Below are 15,094 nucleotides of genomic sequence, written 5' to 3'. Positions count from 1 at the left end.
TCTGTACTGTGACATCACTGTGTGTATTATCCCTGTACTGTGACATCACTGTGTGTATTATCCCTGTACTGTGACATCACTGTGTGTATTATCCCTGTACTGTGACATCACTGTGTGTATTATCCCTGTACTGTGACATCACTGTGTGTATTATCTCTGTACTGTGACATCACTGTGTGTATTATCTCTGTACTGTGACATCACTGTGTGTATTATCCCTGTACTGTGACATCACTGTGTGTATTATCACTGTACTATGACATCACTGTGTGTATTATCTCTGTACTGTGACATCACTGTGTGTATTATCTCTGTACTGTGACATCACTGTGTGTATTATCCCTGTACTGTGACATCACTGTGTGTATTATCACTGTACTATGACATCACTGTGTGTATTATCTCTGTACTGTGACATCACTGTGTGTATTATCCTGTACTGTGACATCACTGTGTGTATTATCCTGTACTGTGACATCACTGTGTGTATTATCTCTGTACTGTGACATCACTGTGTGTATTATCTCTGTACTGTGACATCACTGTGTGTATTATCTCTGTACTGTGACATCACTGTGTGTATTATCCCTGTACTGTGACATCACTGTGTGTATTATCTCTGTACTGTGACATCACTGTGTGTATTATCTCTGTACTGTGACATCACTGTGTGTATTATCTCTGTACTGTGACATCACTGTGTGTATTATCCCTGTACTGTGACATCACTGTGTGTATTATCTCTGTACTGTGACATCACTGTGTGTATTATCCCTGTACTGTGACATCACTGTGTGTATTATCCTGTACTGTGACATCACTGTGTATTATCCTGTACTGTGACATCACTGTGTGTATTATCTCTGTACTGTGACATCACTGTGTGTATTATCCTGTACTGTGACATCACTGTGTGTATTATCCTGTACTGTGACATCACTGTGTGTATTATCTCTGTACTGTGACATCACTGTGTGTATTATCTCTGTACTGTGACATCACTGTGTGTATTATCTCTGTACTGTGACATCACTGTGTGTATTATCCCTGTACTGTGACATCACTGTGTGTATTATCTCTGTACTGTGACATCACTGTGTGCATTTTCTGTGCTGTAAAATCACTATGTATATAAAGGATGTGTGACTCAATGGTTAGCACGGTTGCCTTGTAGTGTCAGGGTCTTAGTCAGATTAAACCTAAGTGTATCATCTGTATGGAGTTTATATGTTGTCCCCGTGTTTGTGTGAGTTTCCTCCCACATACATAATGTATACTGATAGTTAAATTGGCTCCCCATAAAAGAAGCGACCCTTATTGGTGTTGGGGATGAGCACTTACTTCACTTACTGCAGCCACTAACTCCCAAGCACCTTACAGATATTTGTCATAAACTCATCTGCACTTTGTAAGTTCTAAACTTGCTGCCTCTATTGGACCCCGCAGTCATGAAATTGCTGGTTACCCCCAGACAGGCAAATATCCCGGGGCTTAGCAGACAGATTGGAGCAAGCCTAAAACCACAGAAGATCTGTGCTTAGTTCTCCAAGATAGCGGGAACAACCTCCCCGCCGAGTTCTATCAAAAACTGTATCAAGAAGAACTGATGGAAGGCAAGGCCAAAGGTCACACCAAATATCGATGGGATTTGGATTCCTTTTTATCTTCATTCATTTCACTTTTTTTTTAACTGACAACAAAATAAACTATTAACCCTTCTATTTCTGAGAGCATTCTTACTTTGCAGAATTTTGCCACGCCTGCATAAAACTTTTGCACAGGAATGTATATGTCTATTTTACTTTTGGCACAGTTTACCCTCAATATGACTTAAAAACAAAAAATAAATTCTGTAAAAAAGGGTGTTAATGGACAAACCTAGAAATTGTAAAAAAAAAAATGACTGTGCTGACCCAACAACTAACATTAGAGCCATTAAAATAACGTGAGCAAAACCACAAAAATAAAATTTTTAACCATATCTACCACTAGATGGCGTCACAGAATTACAAAAGGATTGAATTCAATACACATGTACAGTATGGTCTAAGGGCTAGTTCACACGGGGACATGGACGCTGATTTTGACAGCAGATTTTGCGGCCAAATCAGCGTCCATACAATGTCCACACTATGTGAACTGCTCCCGCCGCGACCATCGCGGTCACGGCTTTCACCTCCACTGTCGGCTCAAATGAATGAGCCGACATGGAGGGCGCTGCGGCTGGGCGGAAGCCGCTGCGGCTGGGCGGAAGCCGCGGCTCATCGCGAGCGGCTTCCGCCCGAAAGATAGGTCATGTCGCTTCTTTTTCTGCTAGCGAGCTAGCAGAAAAAAAAAAAGCGAGCAGTTCACATAGGGATACATTGTATGGACGCTGATTTGGCCGCGAAATCCGCTGGGATTGCAGAGATGGTGGTGTGAGTTTGGGGTTTGTGGGGGTCCTGGCACAAACGTATGTGCGCTATTGTGACGAAAAGTAGCCTATTGTTTAATCGAGTGTATTAACTATGTTTGTGGAAAATTTCAGCCAAATCGGTGGAGCGGTTTTTCCGTGATTGAGGAACAAACATCTGAACATGCAAACATCCAAACACACAAACCCACAAACTTTCATATTTATAATATTAATAGGATGAGAGACTGGGGGCAATTTATTAAAACTAGTGTTCTGTACGACTGTCGCACCATTAAAGAGGACCTCTCATGGTCCGGGGCACAGGCAGTTCTGTATACTGCTGGAAAGCTGACAGTGTGCTGAATTCAGCGCACTGTCGGCTTTCCCGATCTGTGCCCCGGGTAAAGAGAAATCGGTCCCGGTACCGTAGCTCTTTCCAGTCAGAAGGGCGTTCCTGACAGTCAGTCTGGTACGTCCTTCTTCAAAGCAACACCTATCGCGCTGTACTGTGTGAGTGGGGAGGAACGCCCCATCCCCTCCTGATAATACTCATCTATGGACGAGCACTGTGAGCTCACACAGTACAGTGCAATAGGCAAAGACAGGAACGCCCTTCTGACTGTAAACAGCTACGGTACCGCGACCGCTAGCTCTTTACCTGGGGCACAGATCGGGAAAGCAGACAGTGTGCTGAATTCATCACACTGTTGGCTTTCCAGCAGTATATAACACTGCATGTGCCCCGGACCATGAAAGGTCCTCTTTAAAGGGGTTGTCTGGGCTTAACTTTTTTTATGGCCTATAATATATAATCGATAGGGGGCCAAAACCCCTAGACTGATAATTTGTACAGAGCTGCTCCTGGCGCCAGTCCTTCACACACTACGGGGCTGGAAGCAGAAAGCTCCATTCGCTGTATAGCGATTCAGCACCTTCACTGCAGTTCAGCTCCCATTGACTTCATTAGAAGTGGCTCTGTACAGATGATTGGTCCGGGCGCCAGGTATTGACCCTCTGTTGATTGTATATTTATGGTCTATCTTGAGAATAGGCCATAAAAAAATGAAGCCCAGACAACCCCCTTTAAGAAGCTCCTGAGAGCCTGAAACTGTCATAGATTTCAGGTATAACTCACGTGAGGTATGGCATGAGTTATGTTAAATTTCTCAGGTTGAGGTATACACATCCCTGCCCGCCCTGACCCACACACTGCTCTACAGGCACAGAAGGAATAATGTCTTCATCTTTGGTGCAAGAAAGGGCTGTGCACCATATTTGCACCCATCTATATCAGAAAACTAATTCACCCCCTAGTGTTTCCAAAGATGTCCTGTGACATACTGTAAGTTATATTAGGAAGAACTTAATAGGGTTTTTCAGACCATCCTATAGGATAAGGCATCAGTGTCCCCGGGGGTGTATGCAAGAGGGGCAGTTACATGGTTAAAACTGCCCCTCTTGCAATCCCGGCAGGCCACAGATCTCCCACATAGGAAGAGAATTATCAATGACTGGTAGCGAGGGGAAAAAGGGTGTCTGACTTGGCTGATCAGCATCAATCAGGGTCCGTTGCCCTGACAGTCAAAAGCATGCTGGGGGTTGTAGTCTTAACAACAGAGACATCACTGCATTCCAAGTGCAGCTCCATCTCCAGATCAACCAGCGCTATAGATCAGCCATGGTCACGACAGTGTATTCATTGCCTGGACAGGCAGCTGATCTACAGTCATGGTTTAAGTGGACGTGAAATCAACCCATGTGACTGCTGTATCTCTAATGAAATGAAGAACTAGAATATGGGCAGTAAATGCAGCATGGCTAATGCAAGGTCAGCAATAGTCAGCGACAGAGGCGTAGCTGGTGGACATTGTGGTGTGAATTGTTCAAAGAATCCACAGCAGAAAACTGAGGCTGAAACTTGAAATTCTGCTACACATGAGTTAGCGGATCTGTACCTGATCCCTTTTAATATTTAACGTGTTACGGTTTTCTTAATCTGTGCTGCACCTCATCTGAAGTTACGTGAAAGCTCCAATGTCCGACCCATCGAGCACTAAGTTACTGAGTCAGTGTTAGAACTTATTGAGATCAGGGCCATTTTTACCACAATGGTGGGCTCAGTGCAAAGGTTTCATAAGTGACTCACACCTACATAATCTAACATCCCCTCAAGTGGTACCCATATAGTGTATCTATAAGGGGATCTTTCATGTCCTTGGAGATGGGCGGCAGCGGTAGCTGATCGTGCACCTGGGTTCCCATGGTCATGTGCGGTGGGGACTTCAACCAAAACAGCAGTCCTGGTGCAGCAATATCGGACCGCATTAGGAGACACTGAATCACTGGGAACAAGTGAGTATGGGTTTTGGGGTTTTTTTCACCTTCCCCAGCCTCTGTGCAAAAAACGAAGCATCCTAGACAACACCTTTAATATCTTGATCCCAGAAAACCCCTTTAATAAGATGATGGGAATCACTGGACTGTGCATGAATCCAGAGTAAAGCTCACATTTACACCGGGTGACCACCGCACAAAACAGTTTATGGGATCAGCAAAAACAGCTTTACAGGGTCAAACACTGACAGCACAAAACAAATGCTAGGTCAGGAGGTGCCGACATAACACATCCATAGTACTGCTGAATGTTTAGCATCTAAGCAACACTTCTCTCCTTCATTGGGAAAGAGAAGTGGGATGTTATGGCCCAGTGTACAACATGACGGTGCGGGAACCCTAGATGGAAAAGTATTAGTGACAAGCCAAAGCCAGATCTTCCCAATTCTTGGTATGTTGAGGCTTGGTGCCTCTTCTTAGTTGGCTGATGCTGGATACATTGGTCTGGTGAAATTCTTTTTAAATGAAAAGGGATTATACTGTACATTGCCAGTGGGGGGCAGCAAGGGTGCAGTATTCTCTATTTCAATATATATGTTATTTAATGACCTTGTAGAGGGTTTTCACATTAAAATATAACTTTTTGCACAAACCCCTACCTTACCTTTCACAGGTCCTCCATTCCAGACAGCGCTACTGCTGGTGTTCAATGATGTCTTCTTGTGATATTCTATTAAGCTTTGACCTGCACATAAACAACATGTGACTAACTGGCCTCAGTAGTGACATACTATATGTGCAGGTCACCTCTTAGGAGGTGCTGTAAAAGGTAAGTTAAAAAAGCAGATAGCGCTGTTCTGTGTTTAGTGGTGGAACTGAGTCACTGCAATTTAGGCCACATTCAGATAAATGGGAAATGACCTGCAGTACCTGATGTGGCCACTATGCAGAGAACATTGCTGTCTGTTTCCTGCTTCATTTTCTGAATATCCCTAGGCTGGTCTTACACAACCGTATTGATTTTACAAATCGCAAGTTGCTAATCAGCAATATAGACATCGCAGACGCCCGGGTCCTGCCGCACGCTCCCATAGAGTTCTATGGGCGAGTCCGTGCAGTACCGTGAATTCACGGCCTTTGCGGACCTGCTCTATTCAGTGCGGATCTCGGTCATGGCCCGGCACACCACAGATAAAATATCTGGTGGTGTAAGAGGCTACAGTGAATATAATGTGTCCGCAAATGGTCCGCAATTGAAAACCCTCAATTGTGGACTATTTGTGGCCTTAAATTACGGTTGTGTAAGACCAGCCTTAGGATAGGTTACCAATATTTTTAGCCCATAAAACCCCTTTAAACTATTTACGTACCCCAGAATTATTTTTTTATAACCCCAACACAAATATCACAGTATTATATTCCAATGAATCTTGATAAGCTGGAGTCTTAGGCAGGGAAGTTGCAAATGTAGTTTGACACTGATAAATGTATGGACATGGAGGGAAAATACAAGTCACCTGTAGCAGGCAGTGCCCGCACCTCCTGCCAAGCCAGTAAATATCTCGGTGTACGTACTGTAGATGCATATGAGACATAGTTCTACAAATTGCTACGCAAATGGAACATTGTGTAGAAATTTGGGATCCAGAGTTACATAGTAGATGAGGTTGGATGAATACACAAGTCCAACCTATAACCTCACAGTGTTCAGCCAGAAGAAGACAAAAAAAAACAAAAACATGAGACCGATGGCCATTGCTCCATATCAGGGGGAAAAAAATCCCAACTCGAAATTCAGCAATCACTATAAAACCCTGGATCAACTTGTCTTTAACAAAATCTAAAACCCATAACCCCTTATATTTTTCCATTCAATAAAGGCATCCAAGAACAATGAATCCACTATCACATCTTATGGTAGTGAGTTCCATAGTCTCGCTGCTCTTCTTACACTAGGTTCATATTAGCTCTTGCTCTCCATTCAGTTCCTAGTTGCATCCTGCTGACTGACCCCTGGTTCATCGTGCGGACAGTGCACGGAAAGCACATGGACCCCAATATAGTCTATGGGGTCCATGTGCTTTAACTGCACAGCGCTTGCAGTTGCGATTGTATTCCGTTCGGGGGGTCCTCATGTGGACTCCTCCGGATGGAATACATAGGCTAATGTGAACCAGGTGACAGTCTATCTGGGATCACATTTCCAGGTCCTTGTGAGACCTGCACAGTCCACGCTATTCCCATCTAGTCTCTCAACTGTTTTTGTGGCTATTGAACTCCGGTGATTTTTACACACTCGCTGGACCTTTCCTTGAGTCCAGTGCTAATAGATTGTGGTGAATCACTGATGTTAATGTCATGAGAAGGAACTGGTTTCCAATGTATTTCTCATTACTAAGCAGGTGATGGCCAATGACATAACTTAGAGGATCTTGGCCTAGGAGGAGCCATAGGGGGCCTATAAGCACTGCCGTGGTTGCAGCTAGGACTGGTCCTTTGAGCCAGGGGACCCACTTGTTACTGACACCACACTAAGGCAGGTTAAACTTTGATCTCATTTGATGGTAACCCTCCAGCAGCAGAGACCGGAGTGCACTGCAGGGGAATGGGGCAAAGTCAGTATTACTTTTTATTTGTTTGTTAATTTTTTATAGGGGCATTATTTATACTGTGGTGGCCATAATACTGGTGGGGTTAAATTATATTGTTAGGGCCACTAAACGTGAGTTTTACTACAGATGGCATGTCAGTTTTCAGGCACCCTTCACCCAGTGAGGGCGGGTTCACACCTGCTCCCGATCTCCGCTTTAGCCAGTCCGGCGGGTTTCCATCTTCTTCCCTGAGAAACTGTACAGGGGACGGAAACCCAGCGGTCAGTTTTCAAAGCCATTCACCTGAATGGGTTTGCAAAGTGACTGGCCGTGTGCGTCTGTTGCCTCTCCGTAGAGAAACCGTTTTTTTTAACCACACACAAAGTCGGACATGCAGCACTTTGTGTTCAGTTAAAAATAAATAAATAATTGTTTCGCCGCGGAAAGGCAGAAGACGTACACAGGAGGTCACTTTGCAAACCCATTCAAGTGAATGGCTTTGAAAACTGACTGCCGGGTTTCTGTCTCCTGTCCAGTTTCTCCGGGCAGAAGACGGAAACCCGCTGGATTGCCTAAAGCGGAAACTGGGCTGTCAAGTCATCTCCTATCTACATAAGCTGTACCCTACATTTTTTTGGTCCTAGGTCTTGAATCCAGTAGATGATGTATGCAAGACAACCATTCTAGAGGATGAGCCCCCAGCTTCATGTTTCACAGCAGAAGGTTTTTCTCTTACCAAGCTTCAATAATAATGTCCCTGCATAATGTCCAGTTTCCTTGGGATTTAGGACCATGTCAAGTTTCCTCGGTGTTTAGGACGGAAACCCCGGGGCGGACAGCGGCGGTAGTGTGAACACCTCTTTACTGCTGTGAACCACAACACAATCACCAAATGATGTTTAAAAATATGGCGCAATTGTTAATTTTATTTAACCAGTAACAATTCGGGGTAGAATACTATTATGTGGGGTCTGCATATATTTAGCAGTACCCTTTTATAAAGCCTATGCCCCTTTCCAAAGGCCGCTCCTATTTTATAAGATTATATAAGATTGGCAAATCCTGTAAAAGGTTGGCGTCTCTATGTACCGTGTGGGGGTCACCGAGGCACTGAGTGGAAATTGGAAGGGCCAAAGTAAGCATGGGAGGGGATGGAGGCGTGGCTTATACCTAAATTCACCGCAGTGCACTACACGCAACACAGATTATATCCCACTTTAAGGCCGGGGTCCCACGGGCTGGAAACGCAGCGGAAAAAATCACGGCATTTTACAGTACTTGCAAAGTGGATGGAATTCAGTCAACTACCATCCCCACTTTGCGGAAGAAATCGCAGCGCGGACACCACCGTTGTGGTTTTGAAAATCACAGCATGTCAATTATATCTACGTAAACGCCAGCGGCTTCCCCATAGATATAATCGAAACAGAAAGTCCAAGGAGGAAAACTCCACGAACTTTCTGTTCAAAGCGCTGCGATGCGTTCATGCCGCGGTTGTCCCTGTAGCACTTTAGCGCTGCATTTCCTTCCGTGCATCCTTAGCCTTAGTCCTTTGATAGTCTGTAGTGTATGTTCCGGTGTATGTCATGTGATCGATCCAGTGTCGCCATTATTGATGTTTTTCGCAACTGAAATGACGGCACAGGTGTGAATATAACCATATAACTTTTTTATCTCTGATATATAACACATGGACTAGTATTACCCTAATACTGCAATGTAACGCATTATCTATGCATTCAATGCTAAATGTAGACACGTCCCTTGTCAGAAACACTAACTACTACGCAAAGGAATAAAAGCACACGACCCCGGCACGAAGTGGTTAATCACTCATAGTCGGTTGGTGTTCGTATGTTTTTAATAAAGTTAGAGCTTTCCAAAACAAAAAAAAAACAAAAAAACAACACCGTGTTTTTACACGTCATTGGCCAGACGCATTCGCTGCGCGTGCGCCCCGACGTCAAGGATTCTAGGTGGTGCTGAGTCTGCGCCTTTCGGAAGCTGGGTAAGGCGGGGCAGCGCATGCGCGTTCCCTCAGCCTAGACGGGAACTGTGTAGTGCGCGTCCCCGAGTATCCGCGCAGCCGCTGCCGCCGCCGCTGTGTCGTGCTGTCTGTGTCTGTGTGTGCGGGGGGGAAGATGGATGACGGGCGCTCGCCCCACTAACGTACAAAGTATTACCCTCCTAGCCCGAGCGTGTATCTATAGAGCTATAGACTGGGGCCTTTCCCCGATCACCGTGCCCCGGTACCGCGCCCGCCGGTGGACGGGTTACTGTTGTCAGCAGCCCTCTCGCGTCCACACCCCACTCACACACGGCATTGATGGTAATGTATGCAAGGAAACAAGCGAGACTCAGTGATGGGTAATCAGACTACATCGTTCTTCCTCTTCCCCTGTCTCCTCCTCTTCTCGCCGCCATTTTCCCTGGGACCCCCCCTCTCCTAGTGACGGCGGCGGCGACGAGAGCTCCCCCTCCGCTCCCCCCGCCTCTCCTCACCGGCTAACCCGTCTTCTCTGTCTTGTGTCTTTCAGCTGTCACGACCGAAGGGACTCTCAACCCTACCAGGTATATACGGAGCGCAGCTACTACTCTAGGCAGGCTTCGGCCTGCACACTAGGCCTTAGCAGCCACAGCTCAGCTTGTATATGGGGGCTGCAGACCTGTGACACTACACCTGAGGCTCTCAACTCTGCTACATCACCCCAGCCCCTCTTTATTGTATTTAGCCCATTTTTAGGGTCTTGTGTAGTAGGAATCCAAACAGGGACCTGTCAGTGCCATCTTCTGCACCCCTGGGGGAAAAGAAGCCAAATAGTTTGTTTTAACCCCCGATAGACTGCAACTGAGAGATCCACCAGCGAACCTGGAAAGCTCAGATATTGCAAAAGTTGTGGCAAAGCCGGCGCTGTGCTCCTGATGTAGTATACGGCACCGGTTTGTGCGAGAGCCTGCAGCCATTCTATAAGCCAGTTTGTAGAGGCGCTGATTTTCTATTAAAGTCAGTCTGAACACTGTCTAAGTAGTTTTGGCCCTAGGGCCAGTCATGTAAAGTATTAGTCTACCCCATGTGGTGTGATCGTTCTCTTGTGACAGCTCCTGGAGAGCAGAAGGCATTGTCCAGTACTAGTGCACCTGAGAAGTGTGCATGTAAGTGACGGCAGACCTCGTAGTGTACGGGGTAGGGGCGAATGGTCCTCAGATGTGGCAGAATAGAGGGACTTCTCCAGGACTGTTTGGTACATGCTGAATGAATGAGCACCTATCAAATACGTGGGCAGGCCAGGTCTGCCAGGATGATGATTACTTTCTATAAAGTCTGTGTGGTTATTGGGTTTTCCTATAGGATAAGTGAGGGGATCACTGAGGATCTGACCACTGGGGACTCCAAGAGATTAACAGTACAAGGCCCTCAACTACCCCTGAATGCTCAATGTGAATAGAGCAGTGGTGGGACTGCCAGAAAGGTGATCTATGACCATCCCATAGAAATGAATGGAATGTGATCACACTTACAGATGGAGGACTTGGGGACATCTTGTCCCCCATTTTCCTGATCTCTGGGGGTCTCAGTAGTAGGATGTGTATTGGTCACACACTTATTCTGTGGATAGGGTTGAAGTTTCTATAGGAGGTTAACCTTGTTAGGCAAAGGCCACACTTAGCAGGTTCGCTGTGGGTAACATCCCGTTGTGGATCTTTCTGTAGCAAAAATTGGTTGATTTTATTGCATCTGGGCTGGTTTTCAACTTTTGCAATGCAAAAGTTGACAACTGTGCCAAACCTGCAACAAAGCATTGAAACACCGGTCATTCAAAATCCAAAGCTTATGGCACTTTGAGTGTGAATGGGATTTGTTTAAATCTCACCTATTGGTTAACCTGCTGTCAATCCACTATATTAAAGCAACCGTCCAGACCTAACCTAAAACCTTTCATTGTCCTCCTACCTAGTGCACGCCTTCTTCCCATGCTGTCTCATTTTGTGTGTTCTAGTTTCTGTCTGATTTCTTTCAGGATGACCGCAACAGTCTCAGACTATGCAGAGTGCTAGGCCTGTCTAACACATGCCCTCCTCCACTGCTCTCTGAACCAGACCTGCAGGGAAAGACGTAGAAGAGACGGACACAGCGTCTGACTTATCACTGCTGGACCACCTGAGAACAGCGGAGGGGTTGGCAGTAAGTCTTAGACTTTCCTACATCGCTCTCTGCGAGCAAGCAGGAGACAGTGGTGGCCATCTGAAAAGGAATCCAATGAAGAAGCAGGACAGAGAGCTCAAGGCAGCATAGGAAGAACAGAGGGCATCAAGGTACGTCAAGGGTCGTATTGAGAAATTAGACCAGCGGTAGGAAATATTATATTATGTGATATAAGAACATCTCCCATTTAATCCTCCACCTCTTTGGCACTGATGCTCCGGTGCTCCTCACAGGGCTTTGTTTATTTACCTGGACAATTGATGTTCCAGCAGTGAGGCTGACATGTACACCAGACCCCTGAGGTCAGTGATTGGCTGCAGCAGTCACATGGACGTACCACAATTTGTTCCTCCAGGTAAATAATCACAGACCGATGGGGAATTTTACAGATGAGTGATTTTGTTTTTATTTGTTTTAAGATTTTTTTTGCTGCCAGTTTAATTTCTAAATCCCCTGCACTATCTAAGTATGCCACCGTGTGAGTTGTAGTTGTTGATAAATAATCTAAGAGATAGGCCATGCTGGGATTTGTAGTTCTGTTGTCTGTGCAGTCTCTTACCATACATATTTAGGTCTTTAGTCCACCCCAGGAGGTGTGAGCTATGTCTTGTGACAGCTCTGGGAGAGCAGAAGGCATCCTCTAGTATTAGTGTACCTGTCAGTGGAGGCACAGCTCTTTGTCTGGGCATCTGACAGTATTATTGCCCAGGGTAGGGGCAAGTGTTCATTGTTCTCATCGGATGTGGTAGAATAGGGCGACTTCTGCAGGGCATTTTGGTACATGCTGCTTCAATCTCTTGGCCAGTGGACACCCTCTATACATTACTAACAGATATTTATTAGAGATGAGCGAGTACTATTCGAAACTCTAAGTTGCCTGGGTTTTCGTTTTTGGCTTGTTTTTAGTGACCATCATAAAAGTAACAAAGTTACTTGTCTTCAGAATTTAGTTTTTTTTTTTTCCTAATGCTTGTCACTAGAGTTGAGCGAACACTATTCGAAACGGGCGTTTCGAATAGCACACTCATATAGAAATGAATGGAAGTGGTCCATTCATTTCTATATGAGCGTGCTATTTGAAACGCCCGTTTCGCATAGTATTTGCTCATCTCTAGTTGTCACCCAAACCCCCAGCTCGTAACATAAGTCTGTTGCTTTGAGGCCTATTTACATTCGGAAGATTTGTGCAGATCTGTTCCATACATCTGCATGGGGTTGTTTTGTCAGCAAGTCTAGAGGCCTATTCATATGAATGGGACAGTCACAGATTTCTTTAGCAAATCGTCAGTTTGGGAACATACCTCTTCACGTGACATCGTGCCTTCCCAGGTATTGGTTAGTGGGGTGCTGACTTGACCAAATTGGACATCCAGATTATTTCTGCTAATGCTTTTTCAAGAGAGCTCTGAAGTCTTGGTGAAAACTGTTCTGTTTTTTTTTTTTTTTTTTTTAATTTTGCTAGTTGTCAGTTTGGCCTTGGGGTGACTCCATTGCTAGGTTTACACCTACAGGCGATCTCCACCTCATGATACAGTTTGTGTGTTTGGCATTGAGCTTTAAGTCAGCAGGTTCACCTTGAACGTCTGTGGTCAGCTTAACCTCTTTGCAGCACCTTTTAGGACTGGATACATCTCGGGGGCCATGTAGACATTGCACCTAGAAACCTTCTTCACCTCTCTTTATACAGAGCCGATTGTTTGACATCACAGGTGGCAGATTTGTTGCAGAAATCCATGTACTTGCTGACAAAATAACCCCATTGACTTAAATTAACCTAAATCAACACCATTGGAGCCTAGGATGCACTGCAATTCAGATTAAGCCTGTTAGGATATCTTATCAGTATGGCCGTCCCTCTATAAAGATTTTATTTTATTCTGAAATGTTAATTTTTATTTTTTTTTTTTCCTCCCTAGACTCTTAAATATTCAAAGGGTCACCCAAGCAGCGGTGATCACCGTCATGACAAGATGCGAGATTCTGCAGATCCTTCACCCCCAAATAAAATGCGCAGATCAGATAGCCCTGAAAAATATGCTGACAGTGTTGGACACGGCAAAGCCAAAAGCGTGCACATTCACAGGGTGCGGGAGAGGGATGGAGGTAAGATGGATTTTGGAGCCATTTGGATTTCGACAGTTCTACATGTTGTGATTTTTTTTTTTTTTTATGTCTAACCCAGGACGGTTACTAAAGTTTCTTTTCCATCCAGTATCTGGGTGCTATAATCAAATGCAGAGTCCATGTAATTTTTTATTTTTTTGCTTCATATTAATAGATCTACTAAGTAGCCGGGGGATAAAAATGTGATGTGAGTGCGCCCACCGATTTTGGCATTTATTGCCATTATCCAGTAACTTCTGCAAGTCTTTGGATCATGGATGAAGATTAAAAAAAAGTTCTCTGATCACAGGCATTTAGTTGTAATATGGCCACCGATTCCCCAATCCCGAGGTCCGAGAACTTCTCTCCATGAAGGAGCTGTCCAGAAAGATCTCAGGAGTTATACAAATTCTATAATAGCAGGAACCTGCCCAAAAAAAAAAAAAATTCAGATCACTATAAAAAAAAAAAAAAAAACTTCTCCCTTCTGGCTTTGGCTTTAAAAAAAAAAAAAAAAAAAAAAAAAGAAAACAAAATCTGCAACAAATAAAAGCTGCATTTCTGTATCCTGGGGCCTCGGCTTAAGTTTGGGTTCACTATGATTGTGCCAACCTAAAGAGTATAAGTAATTTTGGCTGCAACACTGTTAAAACAAAACCTGTAAGAAATTTCTGTAGTTTTTTCCTCCACCCCATTCTGATTTCCCCCCCCCCCCCCACCTTCCTAGTATATTGTTTGTAATGTATGGTACCGTTACCAAATAAAGGTGAAGTGACTGAAGCTTTCATCCAAATTGTGTTCTCTTCAATCAGCTGATCGGCGGGGTTTAGGGCATCAGGCTGTTGCCGATCTTTGGTAAACGATAGAGATGAATGAGTATATTCGATCAAATACCTCCCCCTGCATAGCTAATGGTGTTAAAAAAAAGCGCCAGGGAAGGTGGGAGGGCAATCAAATATTTCCCGCGTTTACCGCGTGGTATTGGACCGAGTACACCAATAACTATGCAGGGCAGGTATTTGATGGAATACTACTCACTCATCACTAGTAACCAACTATATACTCCTAGTCTTAGAGTGTTTAGCAGACTATACAGAAGGATAATTGCACTGACCTCCAGCAGGTATATATAGTAAGGTCTCTAGCTGCCGTGCTTCATGGGATTGATAGGATAGAGAAATATGAAAGCAAAGATGGTTTCTATCCAGGAGCGGAGGAGAAGCTGCATTGTAGGGATGTGAGGGCAGTATGTGTGACTGAAGCCTGGAGTGACAACCAGGTTATGGGTGCAGGAACGAAAAAAAGGGGTTTTGATGAAGCGTTTCTTTAAGTGCAGCGGATCATTGCTACTGTATGGGGGTGCATAAATCCATACAGGTCATCCCATACAATTTGCATTTGTTGGTAGCACATCTGCGAGTTTACACGGGAAGATGCGCTGCCTAGAGTTTTGCATCAAAGATGAGA

General features: G+C 44.7%; 1 protein-coding gene across 2 annotated transcripts in view; it reads left to right on the top strand.

The window, feature by feature from the left end:
• The first annotated feature begins 9,366 nt into the window (after window positions 1-9,366).
• Window positions 9,367-15,094, top strand: part of WAC (WW domain containing adaptor with coiled-coil) — a 51,363-nt gene continuing 45,635 nt past the window's right edge. For both annotated transcript variants that reach the window (XM_075271718.1, XM_075271717.1), the window contains exons 1-3: window positions 9,367-9,687; window positions 9,858-9,891; window positions 13,441-13,627. In XM_075271718.1, the coding sequence (XP_075127819.1) occupies window positions 9,647-9,687; window positions 9,858-9,891; window positions 13,441-13,627 (262 nt within the window). In that variant the 5' untranslated portion in view covers window positions 9,367-9,646. The remainder of the gene's footprint in view (window positions 9,688-9,857; window positions 9,892-13,440; window positions 13,628-15,094) is intronic.

The sequence above is a fragment of the Leptodactylus fuscus genome, chromosome 4, assembly GCF_031893055.1.
Source record: "Leptodactylus fuscus isolate aLepFus1 chromosome 4, aLepFus1.hap2, whole genome shotgun sequence".
NCBI classification, from domain to species: domain Eukaryota; kingdom Metazoa; phylum Chordata; class Amphibia; order Anura; family Leptodactylidae; genus Leptodactylus; species Leptodactylus fuscus.
Note: the sequence above shows the minus strand (reverse complement) of the source record. Positions and strands in the feature narration are given on the sequence as shown.